The sequence below is a fragment of the Peromyscus californicus genome, unplaced genomic scaffold (assembly GCF_007827085.1).
Source record: "Peromyscus californicus insignis strain IS unplaced genomic scaffold, ASM782708v3 Scaffold_2__1_contigs__length_46816999, whole genome shotgun sequence".
Taxonomy (NCBI): Eukaryota; Metazoa; Chordata; class Mammalia; order Rodentia; family Cricetidae; genus Peromyscus; species Peromyscus californicus.
In genome coordinates this window covers 26,550,706-26,566,699 of record NW_026294540.1, presented here as the reverse complement: position 1 = coordinate 26,566,699, position 15,994 = coordinate 26,550,706, and the positions used below count along the sequence as shown (strand labels likewise).

General features: G+C 49.5%; 1 protein-coding gene across 1 annotated transcript in view; it reads left to right on the top strand.

Annotated features, from left to right (window-relative positions):
* The window catches only part of Prkrip1 (PRKR interacting protein 1), a 20,770-nt gene extending 12,188 nt beyond the window's left edge, over window positions 1-8,582 (top strand). The window contains exon 6 of the mRNA XM_052754019.1: window positions 4,809-8,582. Within this exon, the coding sequence (XP_052609979.1) occupies window positions 4,809-4,906 (98 nt within the window). The 3' untranslated portion in view covers window positions 4,907-8,582. The remainder of the gene's footprint in view (window positions 1-4,808) is intronic.
* The last annotated feature ends 7,412 nt before the right edge of the window (window positions 8,583-15,994 follow it).

The following is a 15,994-nucleotide window of genomic DNA, read 5'->3' as shown; positions in this document are numbered from 1 at the left end:
CTCAATCATCACCCTGCCATGCAGGACTTGTGTCTGAGGGACAGCGCTGGGTTGGCGTGAGCCAGTTTGGATCCTCCTGAGTCCCTGAGCTCCCCAGGGAGGGCGTCCTAACCATGGTTTCCCTTCCCTAGCACACTGCTGCTCTCCAAGGGAACCCGAAGTGACCTTAAGGCCCTCTGTTACTGGACACAGCTAGAGCTCCTTCCCCGCCACTGCCTAGTACATCAGAAGCAGCTGCTTCCTCTTGATCATTGCAGAAAAGTGTTTCCTGGCACCGCCAGATGTCCCCTAATCAGAAGGGCACAGAATTCCCTTTGAGGTAAAGCTGTTCCGAATGGCACCTAGAGTCTGCCAGGGACCAGTGTCCAGAGCCACAGACTTCAGTGTAGTGGACGGGAAAGCTGCCCTGTTCTTTGTGTCCTTTGATCATGAAGCCACTGGATTCCCTGAAAAGGGCACAGTAGAGAATGACAGTGACTTCAGTCCTTACTAAAAATAGTGCCTTCATGTTAGTGGTTTTTTTCTTGCTTTCAGATTTTTCATACATGTGCCCTGTCCATGTTAACACCAGGCTGGTCTAATTTTACCACAGGACTTCGTATCATAGACAATTTCCCATGACCTTGCCATTCCATAGTACTAGGGTTTGGGGGGGGGGGGGATTTTTATGTTTTTTTCTTTTCTTTTCTTTCTTTTTCTTATCCTGTCTATTCCGCCTGGGAAAACAAAGCCCAGAACCCTGTCGTCTTCAGTTGCACCACTGATAGTCTGTAAACGGACTAAAATCTCCAAATGGAACTGGGTGCTGGCGCACGCCTCTAATCTCAGCACTCGGGAGGCAGATCTCTTGAGTTCAAGGCCAACCTGGTCTACAGAGTGAGTTCCAGGACAAGCGGGACTGTCACACAGAGAAAAGTGCTCATCAACACGCCTGAGGCCCTGAGTTCAGTCCTCAGGCCCTTCCTGGAAGAGGTAAAGGACTGACCCTCAGGTTCCTCTCCCCACCATGTGTCTCGTAGTTGACACACACAATACATAAATACCGTTTTAAAAATGAAGTCAAAGAGTGCGTCTTTGACTCCTGGGTTTTAAAGTACTTTGTGAACAGAAGTTGGAGGATAGTGGAAGGCGGGGCTGGTGAGATGACGGAGTGGGGATGTGACTCGCCACCAAGCCTGGCGACTGAGTTCCTTACCCAGGAACCACATAGTCCAGGAGAGAACAGGCTCCTGACTTGCATGTGTGTGCTGTGGCGCGCGCGCACGCGCACACACACACACACACACACACGATAAATTAATCTTTAAAAAAGAGTAATGGAAGGATGTAATTAAAAAGGAAATAGCAGGCCAAGCTTGGTGCTGTAATTCTAAGAGGATTGCCTGGAGTTTGAGGAGAGTGTAGATGTTAAAAGATCCTGTCTCAAATAAACCCCAATGTCAAAATACCCTCCTCCAAAAGGATTACCATTCCTTCTTTGTGTTTTGGGGGGAGAAATTTTCTTTCTTTCTTGTTTTTTAAGCCGGTAGTCTGGTGGTTTGAATGAAAGTGGCTCCTGTATTTGAACGCATAGTCATCGGTTGGTACTGTTGGAGAAGGATTAGGATCTGTGACCTTGTTGGGGTAGGTGTGTCCCTGGGGATGGGTATGCGGTTTCCATTGTCTCTAACTCTCTACCTCCTGCCTGAGGATGAGGATGGAGAGCTTTCAGCTGCTTCTCCAGAGCCCACCCGCCTGCCTGCTAGCATGCTCCCTGCCTGCCTGCCCGCCTGCCTGCCTGCCTGCCTGCTAGCATGCTAGCATGCTCCCTGCCCTAGTGGTAATGGTAATTCTCCTGTTGAGAATTCAGCAGAGCCCCACAGTGTGTTCAGTCATCCTGTGGTCCTGGGCTCCATTGATGAGAGCTTCCTACACTCTCCTTGGGTTGGCATCTGGATGACGTCCTTCAGTTGGGGTTTGACTGGTGGTTTTCATGTGATTGGACAGAGCTGCTGGACAGTGCACCACCGTCCTCATACTCCTGCACTTCCAGGCTGGACAGTGGGGTGATTAGCATGACTTCCCACTGCTGTTCAGTGTTGTGGCAGTGGTTGTTGGGGTTTTGTTTGTTTTGTTTTTGTAGTGCTGGGGATGGGAGTCGTGGCCTTTCATCGTGGAGCTGCATCCCAGTTTACAGTGTTTCTCAAGTTTTCCCGCTAAATTCACTGCTCTTCCCCCAAATAACTTACTTTCTGGAAGGAAGTCACCATGTGCAACCCATACCTAAGGACTGAGGTCCAGTCAGGCCCCTCCAATCTGAAGGCAGAGATCTACAACATCCACTCAGGATAAGCGTTTGCTGTGAGGATGAACCTGTGTGTGTGTGATCTGGTCTTTCTTTGCCTTGTCACTGGAATTGTCTGTTGTCCTATAATGAAGTCCCAGTATCATGTACCTACCTACCACGAGTTTTCAGCACCTCCTTACTTTCTGGTACTGTAGATGCTCTAGGCTCATCTTGAGGATTTCCTGCTCTCAACCTAGCGCCGGCTGTTGGTCCAAGACATCTGCTTTCTTTTGTTGGCTTAATATTAGAAAGCAAGATCGTGGGGGTGGGGTGGACGGAGTCATTCATCTTTGACTGGTGGAGAAAACAGTGGTAGGCAGTCTGTTCTGCGAGTGTCCTAGACTGTGTGCCCATCGGTGGCTGTGAGATTGCTAGGTAATCTCATCTGGTGGGCCCATCATCATACAGTAGAGTCCATCAGTTGACAGAGATCACTGTGCAGCATGTGGAGGTGTGTGTGTCCTGAACAATGCCTAAACATGACCATCTGTTCACTGTTGTAGAATATTATTTTAAGGTGTGTTACTTTGGTTTATGTTGCATTTGTTTAACTCTGGGAAGCTGTGTTACTGTGCCTGTAAAAACACCCAACGGTCTAATAAAGAGCTGAGCAGCCAATAGTGAGGCAGGAAAAAGGATAGACGGGGCTGGCAGGCAGAGAGAAAATATAGAAGGAGAAAACTATAAGGAGAGATGAAGCGGCCAGAGAAGGAGGAGGACCCAGGGTCCAGCCACTCAGCTACACAGCCAGTCACGGAGTAAGAGTAAGATTTACAGAAGTAAGAGAACAGGAAAAGCCCAGAGGCAGAAGGTGGATGGGATAAGTTAAGAAAAGCTGGCAAGAAACAAGCCAAGCTAAGGCCAACCATTTATAAATAAGAATAAGCCTCCATGTGTGATTTATTTGGCAGCTGGGTGGCGGGCCCCCTAAAAGAGCAAAAACAACAACAGTCAACAGTGAGTTAATCATGAGTTTTGACATGTCCAGCTTTATCCATCATTGTTGGGTCATTCTAGCTTTGTCCACCTTACTGTCCTACATCCATCAACCTTGTTCACTTCCAGCACATATTATACTGGTTGAGAGCTAGGCTTGCACCGGAGCACAGAGACCCTTTGCCTTTAGCCATAGACCCCTCTTGTTTCCAACACTGCCTGGCCAGCACCACCCCACCCTTTTATAGGTCAGTTGGACTCTGCATTCCATCCTAATCCCTGACCTAAGTAACTTTAAAGACGTGTTTTTTAATTTACATATGTCTGCACTTATGCAAATATGTGTAGACCCTGTGGAGGCCAGGGTAGGGCATCAGAGCCACTGGAGTTGGAGTTAGTTTTTTCTTTCTTAGATTTTTCAATTTTATGTGTAAGTGTTTGCCTGTGTGTATATATGTACATCACATGTGTGCCTGGTGCCTGCAGAGATCCAAAGAGTGTGTCAGGTCTCCTAGAACTAGAGTTACAGATGGTTGTTAACCACCATGTGAGTGCTGGAAACCCAACCTGGTTTCTCTGCAACAGCATCCAGCACTCTGAATTACAGCATCTCTCCAGCCCCAGTGCATGGATTTCGTCCAATGCATAGTATTGGGAGTCCACCAGGAAAATATACAAAGTAGTTTCACTGCCCTGAAAAGTCCCTGGTGAGTCAGCTGGGGCCCCTGAGCTGAGGACCTCCCCCGCCTCTTTCCAGCCAGCTCCCACCCACTCTCCTGTTCTCGGGACAGGAGGAAGGACTGGGGACAAGTTGTCTCTGTGCTGTTTTTTCTGGGCCAGCTTAGCTAGCAGCAGTATTAGAATATGCTAGAAGCTTAAGAGCTGCCCATAGGATAACAGGAGAGGGGTCCCTGGGCTGTGTTTGAGGAAAGCCAGGAAGGAGGCCAGCATGGTGTTGTGATCATGGCCCCTGGCTTTGTGGGCTTTTGTTGTACGTGGTTTTGAAGACCCTCTTGCCATCTGCACTGAGAACCTGAGGCGCAGGCAGGGGAGGCTGGCAGCCCAGTGGGAGATGTGAAACACCTGGATCTCTTTTCATGGTGCCCCGTGATGGACAACAGCCACCCACTCAGCAGGCCTGGCTTGTGGGTGTCCCATGCTAATGTGCACGGCTGGATCTTTTTGGGGAGGCTGAGGTGCCCCTCTCAGAGCAATCAATGCAGATTGCTTTTGTGGCAGGCCTTCCATACTGTGGTGTTGAGCACTGGTGGGCACAAAAGCCTCCCTCCTCTGGCTCCTGGCTGTTTCTACCCAGGAACAAGTAGACCCTTGGCTCTCCTCTTTCTAAGACAGGGTTTGCTGCCCAGACTAACTTCAAACTCACCATGTAGCTGAGGATAGCCTTGAACTTTTTATCATCTGCCTCCATTTTGAAAGTGCTGGGATTATAAGTACAGCTTCTACACCTAGACCTTTCTTTATTTAAACCCACCTTTTCTCTCGTTTGGATCTGTCTGCTTATGATTTGAATGTTGTGTGGTTACAGAACCCAGTCAGTGCCAGGAAGAGCATGCCAGCAGCTCTGAGGATGCATCTGGGACAGAGGAGGAGGAAGAGGAGCCCAGCATCATCATGGGACGATGAGGACGTGAGCCCAGCTCATTCTCTGACCAGCTTCGGGAAGGAACGGAGGCCCAGCTGCCAGACTGGCTGGGTTGGGAGATGGCAGGAGCCTCCTGCATCCCTGCTTGCCTAGGGAGCCGAGGGGGCATCCCCTAGACATTTGCAGACCGTATCCTGCCCTGCTCTTGCTGAGGGGGATGCCTCACCTTCCCCCGGTGCTTGTGCCCTGCTTGAACAGCGATGAGCTTGGGCTGGTTTCTGCGAAGGGAATTTTATTTAGTAAAGAGCAGAAAGCCTATAGGTTTTGTCCATATGTGCGGGATGTTCATTACCAAAGCCTCAGAGAAACCATGAAATGACGTAGAGACTGAGATTTGGCAGGTCCTCTTTTGCAGACCTCCTTCCAGACCTACCCAGGCACATGGTCTTGGCTCTTGGAAAGGCCTGCACTTCGGGTGCCCAGCCCTGCCCCTTTATGGAACAGCAGGCTTTGTCGCTGGAGAGCCGTGCCTGCCCAGCCGCTCTCAGAACGTGTATGAGCCGGCCAGGGCCTCAATAGGAGGCTGGGCAGAAGGAGAGGCTCCAGGAAAACAACGGGAGATGGAAGAAAGCAGGGAGTGACCAGAGAGACCTGAGGGACAGACAGGTACTGGCCAGAAGCCTTCCTCCCATCCTTAAGTCAGAGGAGATCTAAGCGAGAGGGACCGGAGAGGGTGGCCCTCTTAGGGGTGGGAAACACTCCTGTCACCAGGATTTGGAGGCAGTCAGTCCTCCCTCCGAGTGTCCTTGAGTTACTGTGGTCCAGACCTGCTGTGAGTACTGGCCCTGAATGCAACCAACAGCCGCAGAGTAGAGGACCAGGCATCGTGCCGGGGAGAAGGTGGGTGACCCAGGACCGCCTTGGTCCTCAGAGCCATCCAGCCAGTGGGGTGACAGACAGTTTCTAACAGAGCCCTGAGTCTGTGTCTGAAGTGTCTCCAGTTCCTGAGTGTGTCATGTGCCATCCATGGGTGTTAGCAACATTGTGAGTGAAAGGGAAGCTAAGAATGTCCTCTCCTTTGTGATTGTGTGTTGCTGTTCTTTGTAATGTGCTTTGATGGTGTTTACTCCATTCCCTTAGCCCACCCCCACCGAGCCCTCTTCCAGCACACTCCTCTCCTGCTTTCATGTCTTGTTTTGGTGTGGCGTGCTGACTTTCATTAGTTGCCTGAGTGAGCTTGGGTGGTGGGTTATTACCAAAACATGGGAGCCTTCCCAGGGGCTATGCCTCTGAAGGAAATGACTGTCTCTCCCCTCTTTACTTCTGTAGCACAGATTCCCTGGGCCCACTCTGAGCCATGTGACATCGTGATAACCCCTGTCCCTGGAGCAGTTGGCGTCACATGAGAGAGATCTTCATGTGTGTCAGGACTGGCCTGGTGGTTCTGTGCTTTGCTTTTAATTCTCCTTTACCGGTCTGTGTCAGGGCTCTTGCGTTGAACCTGCAGCCAGACCTCATGGGCTTTTGCTGTGCTGCATGAGGGCTGCTGAGGAGTAGGGACGGGCTAAAGCCCTTCTTCTCTCGGCTGCCTCAGAGCCGGGACAAGTCCCTTCCTGCCTCTGCCAGTTTGCCTGGCCATGTGTCCGCAGCAGCTCGGGAATGACTAAACAAAAGGATTGCAGCTGACTGCTGCTGGGGAGGAGGAAGCATCTGGAGGCGGTTCTGGCTAAGGGGTTATCAGTTCTCTGGTTCGCTGACTCTCGGTCTGTCTCCACTGTCATCTGTGGGGAAATGGAGCAGTTAGGTGGCGTCACTGCGGCGGGTGGCTGGTACTGCCAGCTGCCCCCAAAGCCACAAAGAGGAGGGTTGTGCCATATGTGCTTGTTGAGGGTTCACAGGTGGAGAGAATCCTGTCAGCAAACCCCAGGCCGCGTATAGCATAACTGTCTGAGAAAGCTTGCAGAGTGTGGCCATCTTACCCCAAACACGCCTAGTCTCTCCTGCCCTCGGAAGCTAAGCACGCTTGTCCCGGTCTCCTCAGGAGGAGCAGACCCTGTCTCTGAGGATCCTGATTTACCTACAAGGCAGGCCTTTTTCATTCACTCTCTTGACAGACAGTGTGCTAAGCACTGTGTGTGACAGCCTGGTCATTTAGAGTAGAATGTTCTTTACCCTTCCCTTAGATTTCTCATGGAATTTCCCAAATAAGATTTCTCTTGTTGCAAATGGGGGACTGGGGTTGACCCAGCCAGTGTGACTCGGATCGTTGTGGATGTGCTATCCTGGAGAGTTGTCTGGAACTTCAGCAGGGGAGGGTGCCTGGTACTGCCAGGGCTGAGGATGGACAGCCCTCCTTTCACGAGCTGTGGCACATGGTGCATGTGTGAGTGAAGACTGTTCCATAAAAGATTGCTTTTTTGTGTGATGGCGTGTGGTTCGTGAACCTCAGTGTCCACACAGAGGCCAAAGGTCGTCACTGTCAGGCTATACCTGAGACATTCTCTGAGCCCGGAATGAGGCTGGTGGCTGGCAGGCTCCAGGGTCCTCTTCTCTGACGCCCACAGCACTAGGGTTACCGGCGTGCATACCAGCTTTTCCTGGGTGTGCGGATTTGAACTCGTGGCCTCGTGCTTGCACAGCAGGCACTCTTACTCACTGAGCCGTTTCCTCAGCCCCCATAACATAGAAGTGAGAAGGGGCTGCAGAGGTGGGTGGCTCAGCAGTTAAGAGCACTGATTGCTCTGGCTGGCGCAGGACCTGGATTTGCTTCCCAGCACCCACGTAGCAGCTTGCAACCACCCATTAATTCTTGAGGATCTGGCGCCCTCTTCTGACTTCCATGGGCACTAGGCGTGCATGTGGTACGTGCAGGCAGACAAAACACACACAAAATCTAAAAGAGTCGGTCAGAGCTGACCCTCGTTATTCATGGATTCCTATTGTGAATTGCCTGTTCATTAAACCTGTAGCCCACAGGTCCATACTTGTGGTGCTTTTGCAGTCGTTTGCAGACACACTGTCACAGTTTTAGTGGCCTGTCCACATGTTCCCAGATGAGGTTGAAGGAGTCAACCCCATTCCTTGCTCAGCTCATACAATCAGTCTGTCTCATGTGTTCTCTGCCTCTTGGTTCTCTTGGCGGCTTTGCTGTTAAAATACCTCTCCAGATGTTGTGCTGGGGTGTTGTATAGTGCTCCTAAGAGCCAGAGCCCTGGCTTTCACCCTGTAATTGTATTTGTCAACCTGACACAATGACGTACATACCTGGGAAGAAGGCGCTGAGTTGGGGAATTGCCTGCATCTGATTGGCCTGGGGACGTATCTGTGGGGCATCTCTTGATTGATGACTGGTGTGGAAGGACCTAGTTCACTGTGGGCAGCTGTGGGCAATGCCATCCCTGGGCAAGTGGGCCTGGGCTGTATAAGAAGGGAAGCTAGGCCGGGCGGTGGTGGCACACGCCTTTAATCCCAGCACTCGGGAGGCAGAGCCAGGCGGATCTCTGTGAGTTCGAGGCCAGCCTGGACTACCAAGTGAGTTCCAGGAAAGGTGCAAAGCTACACAGAGAAACCCTGTCTCGAAAAACCAAGGGAAAAAAAAAAAAAGAAGAGAAGCTGAATGAGCCAGTAAGCAGCATCCCTCCATGCTCAATTCCTGCCTTGGTTTCCCTTGACGATGGACTGTGAGCTGTGATCCAAATAAACCCATTCCTCCCCAGATTGCTTTTGGTCAGTGTTTTATCACAGCAACAGGAGGCAAACAAGGACACTCCCCTTCACCTCATCCTGTGTCAGGATCCACTGGGATCTGCCTTGCCAAGGTGGCCCCAGTGACCTTGTCCACAGTCATGTACAATCAGCATTCCTAACAGTGCCTGCCTGCTTCCTGTCCTGTCTTCCTTGCTCTAGCCCCTGAGAGTTGGGGGACCCTGCTGGCCTCTGTCCACACCGGGCCCCAGGAGAGCCTGTCTTGCTTTGAGTGTCAAGTTAACTGGTACATTCTGAGTCTGGGATTGCCTCCCCACTAGGAGCCCCGCACATCTGTGTTCCGTGGTCATTTAGTGGTGTCCCAGGGGTGAATGACAGATATCTAAAGCCTACTGTAAAAGAAAAGGAATCTCAGCTTAGGCGTGTTCTTCCCTCTTCTTCCCATAAGAGGAGGCTGTGCCACCATGCACACAGTAGCTTGGGAGCAGGGTCACCCTTGGCCCGTTTCTTAACCCTTCCCCACACCTGGTCCCAAACCTACGCCTCATGTCCCCATCCACACCACTAGCATCTGTAGCCTGATGGGGCTGACATGGCCTCTGATCATCATAGCCTGCCAGTCCTCCCATGAGAAAGAGCATTCTCACATGCCCAATCCCCAGTGGCTTCCCTCCAGTCTCAAACCCTCAGCTTTTCAAGAACCCTTGCTGGGCAGTGGTGACACACACTTTTAATCCCAGCACTTGGGAGACAGAGGCAGGTGGATCTCTGTGGGTTTGAGGCCAGCGTGGTCTACAGAGCACGTTCCAGGATAGGCTCCAAAAGCTGCACAGAGAAACCCTGTCTCAAAAGAAACAGGCCCTGTTCATGGCTATGATCCCTGGTGCCAGCACAAAATCAGGACATGATAGTAAATGTCTGGGAAACGATTAGGGAAATCACAGAGACTAAAAGCCAACAGGGAACTTCTTCAAGCTTGATAAACCGATATGAGGACGCCTTTCTGCACGAAGCTGCCAGACAGTTGACACATATATACAGCAGTTATGGAAGAGCCCACTTCAGAGTCCATTGAGATGGTTCAGTGGGTAAAGGTGCCTGCTGCCAGACCTGATGACCTGAGTGTGACCCCCAGAAGCCACATGAAGGTGACAACAAACCTCTGCATGCTTGTAACCCCAGCACTTGGTAGGTAAAGGCAGGAAAATCAGGAGTTCCAAGTCATCCTCAGCCACATAGCAAGTCGGGGCCAGCATGGGCTACATGAGACCTTGTCTTAGAAAAGCCAATAAATACTCAGACATCCTAATGATAACCTCAGAATTTTGATTCATTACAGTTCTGATCATGGGGGCAGGGGAAATGGGGAGAGTCCCCCTAATCGGAAGAATTGGACTGGCCAGAAGGGACATTTGAGCAGGAGCCTTGGGTGATTGTATTCCCACCCACTTTGAGAAATGCTAAACGAAAGAAGTTGTTTGGGGTTTGTAGCTAGAGTTTTCCTGCCTGGCCCACAGTCAGGGCAAATCTCTCTCACCTGCCAGTCCCACAGCCGTCAGACCCGACCAAGTAAACACAGAGACTTGTATTGATTTCAAACTGTATGGCCATGGCAGGCTTCTTGCTAACTGTTCTTTCAGCTTAAATTAATCCATTTTTATAAATCTATACCTTGCCACATGGCTCGTGGCTTACCGGCATCTTCACATGCTGTTTCTCATTGTGGCGGCTGGCAGTGTCTCTCTGACCCAGCCTTCCACTTCCCAGCTTTATTCTCCTCTTTGCCCCGCCTACACTTCCTGCCTAGCCAATGGCCAATCAGTGTTTTATTTAATGACTAATCAGCAACACATTTGCCATACAGAACATCCCACAGCACTTCCCCCTTTTTTTTTTTTCAAAAAGGAAGGTTTTAACCTTAACAAAGTAAAATTACATATAATTTGGGAATTTGGGCGTAGCTTCTCTTACTACTTCCTGCTGGAGGGGGGCGCTGTATCTTATGGGGATACAAAGGAAATTTTAGAATTATAGAATAGTCCATGAGGGTGTATCATCTGAGCCAGTTGCTTTCAAATCATTCTGGATGTTGGATCATCTGGGCCATGGTGTCATCTGGGCCATGGTGTCATCGGAGACCTTTCAGGGGGTCTTGGCTGGTCAAACCTGATGTATCTTAATCTTGAACAAATCCATAGCCTCTTGCTTTCTGTGGGAACAAAAGCAGAGTCTCCTTTCCAAAGTAACATATCCTTATATTCAAATTTTGAAGTCAAGGTACCTTTAAAATATACATTTTGGCATAACTCAACAGCTTTTACAATCAAATGTTTTTCTGCAGTTACAAGTCCCAAAGACAACACAATGCAGATTCTCTGTGTAATATCCATTTTTACATGGCTTATATTTTATACTACCTTTACTGTCTCTTTAAAGACTTTATTTTTTAAAACTATGTATTTGTTTCTATAACTCTATATATCATCTTTTTTGTCTCTTTCAAGCCTACGTATCTTTTACACACACTGCAAACTATTACATCTGAATCTGTCTTATTGTGAATCTCTTGCTTTAAACTGCAGCAGCTGTGGCTGCTGGCTCCGCCCACCTCAGCTTCCCAACATGGCTACGTTTACCACCAGCTCTGGGAGCTATGTGGGTCTATGCTTTTATCCAAACAGCGTGTAGTCCAGAAACCTCTTTTATTTTGTTTTGTACTAGCAAAGTCTAAATCCACTGTGCAGCTTAATGTGCCACTTGCAGAGGCCTCATTCCCACCATACTGCAGGTCGAGCACACAGCTAGGAACCCACCAGTAGCTCAAACCAGCAGCTGCCGCTCATTTGAGAGAGACAATTAGGAACTGTTTTTAGCTCCGTTTTAGAATCTTTTTTCTCAGGTTTTAGGTGGAAACTCTTGCACCACGTTGGACGCCATTTGTAGCTAGAGTTTTCCTGCCTGGCCCACAGTCAGGGCAAATCTCTCTCACCTGCCAGTCCCACAGCCGTCAGACCCGACCAAGTAAACACAGAGACTTGTATTGATTTCAAACTGTATGGCCATGGCAGGCTTCTTGCTAACTGTTCTTTCAGCTTAAATTAATCCATTTTTATAAATCTATACCTTGCCACATGGCTCATGGCTTACCGACATCTTCACATGCTGTTTGTCATCATGGCGGCTGGCAGTGTCTCTCTGACTCAGCCTTCCACTTCCCAGCTTTATTCTCCTCCTTGTCCCGCCTACACTTCCTGCCTAGCCAATGGCCAATCAGTGTTTTATTTATTGACTAATCAGCAACACATTTGCCATACAGAACATCCCACAGCAGGGGTTTTTGGTTTTTTGGTTTGTTTTTGTCTTTTTGAGGCAGGGTCTGTTTTCGGGTTTTATTGTTGTGAAGAGACCATGACCATGGCAACGCTTATAAAGGAAAACATTTCATGGGGGCTGGCTTAGAGTTCAGAAGCTTAGTCCATTATTGTTATGGCAGGAAGCATGGCAGCATGGTGCTGGAGAGGGAGCTGAGAGTTCTACATCTGGATCATCAGGCAGGGATTAAAGGTGTGTTCTATCCACCCTGCAAAGACCCATGAGTATTTTAAATTTACCTGTTTACAGCCTTCATCTTTTAGAGAAATTGTCAAATTGATTTAAAGGAGTATTTTAGTTTTATTTCTGATACTATGATTTTAAAAACCAACTTAGACACTTTGTTGTTTAGCTTACACTTTGTGTTACAGTCCACCATTATGGGGACATCAAGGCAGGAGCAGAGAGAAAGGAATGCATGCTTGCTCACTGCTGAGCTCAGTTGCTCCACTCTTAACAGTTCAGGACCCCCTTGCCTGGGGAATGATCCCGCTCACAGTGGGCTGGGTCTCCCCACATCAGTTAAGACAGTTTGGGACTGGAGAGATGGCTCACCAGCTTACAGCAGTGGCTGCTCTTGCAGAGGACCTGGGTTCGATTTTCCAGCACCTACATGCTGGCTCACAACTGTCTGTGACTAGTTCCAGGGAATCTTATGCCTTCTGGTGTCTGAAGCATGGCATGCACACGGTGCAGACAGACGTTCAAGCAAACATAACACATTGTGGTTTGAATAAGAATGACCCCCTAGGCTCATGTGTTTGAGTGCTTGGTTCCTAGCTGGTGGACTGTTTAGGAAGGATTAAGAAATGTGGCCTTGTTGGAGGAGTTGTGTTGCTGGGGATGAGTTTTGAGGTTTCAAAAACCCATACCAGGGGTTGGGGATTTAGCTCAGTGGTAGAGTGCTTGCCTAGCAAGCGCAAGGCCCTGGGTTTGATCCTCAGCTCAAAAAAAAAAAAAAAAAAAAAAAAAAAAAAAAAAAAAAATTCCAGTTTCTTTCTCTCTCTCTCTCTCTCTCTCTCTCTCTTTTTCTGTGTGTGTGTGTGTGTGTGTGTGTGTGTGTGTGTGTGTGTGTGCGCGCGCGCGCGCGCGCGCTTCCATCTTGTGAATAAGATGTAAGCTCAGCTACTACTCCAGCACCATGCCACCATGTTTCCTGCCATGATGGCCATGTACTAACCCTCTAAAACTGTAAGAAATGAGTTAATTCAATTAAATGAGTTCTTTTATTAGTTGCCTTGGATGCCTTTAACCCCAGCACTCGAGAGGCAGAGGCAGGTGGATCTCTGTGAGTTCGAGGCCAGCCTGGTCTACAGAGTGAGTTCCAGGACAGCCAGAGCTACACAGAGAAATCCTGTCTTGAAAAAACAAATAAGTTGCCTTGGGCCTGGGCAGTGGTGTCACATGCTTTCAATCCCAGCACTTGGGAGGCAGAAGCAGGTGGATCTCTGTGAGTTCAAGGCCAGCCTGGTCTGCAGAGTAAGTTCCAGGACAGCCAGGGCTAAAAAAAAAAAATCCCCCATACATGCCCACAAGCCAACCCAAAATAGACAATCCCTCATTGAGACTTCATGGTGATTCTGAGTTGTGTCAAGTTGACAAAACGTTTTTAGTTGTTTTTTTTTTTTTTTTTAGTGTGTGTGTATGCTTTACCTGCATGTATGTATGTGCACCACATGCCCTGGTGCTCATGAAGCCAGAAGAGGGCATTGGGTCCCCTGGAACTGGAGTTAGAGATGGTTGTGAGCCACCATGTGGGTGCTGGGAACAGAACCCATGTCCTCTGGAAGAACAGCAAATGCTCTGAAGTGCTCTGCCATCTCCAGCCCTAACAATTACGAACCATCACGGGGAGTGGTACTTCTGGGACTGGGAGACAGACCCAAGCCTGGCTTTGCAGGACCAGGGCCTTGGCTGCTTCCCAAGGCAGCACAGAAGGAGGTTATGTAGAAACTGCTTTCCCTCCTGGGCCAAGAACCAGGCAGACTTTTTCCTTTTCCCCTTTGGAACTTAATTTCTGTTTACTCTCTGGCGTCCTCCACCAAAGTGAGCTGTAATTACCATATATTAGCATGTATTTCCATAAAGAGAACACTCTTAGAAATCAACCTGGAGGGAGTCCAGAGAGGCCCTTTTCAGCTTCCTCATTCCATAGACTGTAGTAAATGTTTACTGAAAGCCGAGCAAGTGCTCAGTCCGGGAGTCCAGAGCCGTGAGAGGCTGGGGTATGGTGGAGACCGGATGCTGGGGGCTTTGAGGGCCTCTCCCAGGGATCTTTCACCATGGAGTGTGGACTGGTAGGGGCTTAGGAGGAAGGCCCTGGCAGTGATGCCCCCAGAGGGGTCGGCATCCTGACTTAGGGACAGGAATTGGGGACAGTCCAGAGACTTCCAACAGGACTGGCCTGGCCAGGGAGGACAAGAGTCTGGGATGATATAAATGGGTCACAGGGCTGGAGAGATGGCTCAGTGGTTATGAGATTACTGCCTTGTCGAGGATGGAATCTGAGTCTCAGCACCCACATCAGGCAGCTCACAACCGCCTGTAACTCTAGCTCCAGGGGATCTAACTTCCTCTTCAGACACCCTCACACATGCATATGTGTTCCAGAGAGAGAGAGATTAGTGTGTGCACACAATTAAAAATAAGTATTAAAAAAAAAAAACTGGCCTGGCAGTGGTGGCGCACGCCTTTAATCCCAGCACTCAGGAGGCAGAGGCAGGTGGATCTCTGTGAGTCTGAGGCCAGCCTGGTCTACAGAGTGAGTTCCAGGACTGCTGGGGATACACAGAGAAACCCTGTCTTGAAGAAAAAAAGAGGTCATAGATGGGAACAACGAAGGGTCTGAGGATGTGATTATTTGGTAGAGTGTTTGCCTGCATGAAGCCCTGGGTTATTTGATAGAGTGCCTGGTTGCATGAAGCCCTGGGTTTCATCTCCAGGACCAAATAAACCAGCCATGGCCTGGCCCTTGAGAAGCGGAAGATCAGGAATTCAAAGTCATCCTTTAACTACATAGCAAGTTCGAGGCTAGCCTGGGCTACCTGAGAGAACCTGTCTCAAAAACACAAAAACTCCACGTGACATCACTGAGAGGCGTCGCTCTTTGAACGGCTCGCTGGTGGACTGCCAGGGTGGAGGTGGAAGCGGTGCCAGCCCTGCTAAGAAGTGAGGTGGGGAAGGTGAAGGTCAGAGGTTAAGAAGGTGGCTGGAAGGTCCCCAGCCCGGAGGAAAGGAGGGGACAAGAGAAGGGTGGGTCTCAGCAAGACCCAGGAAGAGGATTGGTGGGGTTGTAAACAAGAAAGGTCAGAGTAAGTAATATGATTTGCTGCCCCCCATCACCATCTCAGCAGTTTGAGCCCCAAATAGTTTTCCTTGTTTTTTTGTTTTTTGGGGGGTTTTTTTTTGGCTTTTTGAGACAGGGTTTCTCTGTGTAGTTTTGGCGCCTGTCCTGGATCTCACTCTGTAGACCAGGCTGCCCTCAAACCCACAAAGATCCACCTGGCTCTGCCTCCCGAGTCCTGGGATTAAAGGCATGAGCCACCACTGCTCGGCATGATCCCCCAAATCTTAATAGCATTATGAGGGTGGGAACTTACCTATGTGTTCAGAGGTGGAGCCTTTGGGGGGTGATTAGGTCATTAGGATGAGACCACTCCAATTGAACCCTGGTGGCTTTATAAGGAGGAGAGAGACCACAGTATGATGGGTACACATCCCTACCATGTGGGGCAGCCTGGGGTGGGGGGGACTCTCACCATGCTGCTAGAACGTCAGTCTCCACAAGTGTAAACCAAATAAACCTTATAACGAAGTCTCAGGCTCTGGTAAACTGCAGAAGTCTGACCAAGGTGTTAGGATGTTGGCTATGAAATTTTCACAGTAGACTGCGACCACGTAGGCCATGAGTGACGGGGACAGTGAGGAGCCAGTGACTGGACATGCTGGCCACACCAACTCCGAGACTGTATGATTGGGGGAGAATATACTGTATTCCTTCATTATGTGTGCCAAGAATTGGTGTTCAAAGACAGGCTGGCTGAGCCTCTAGA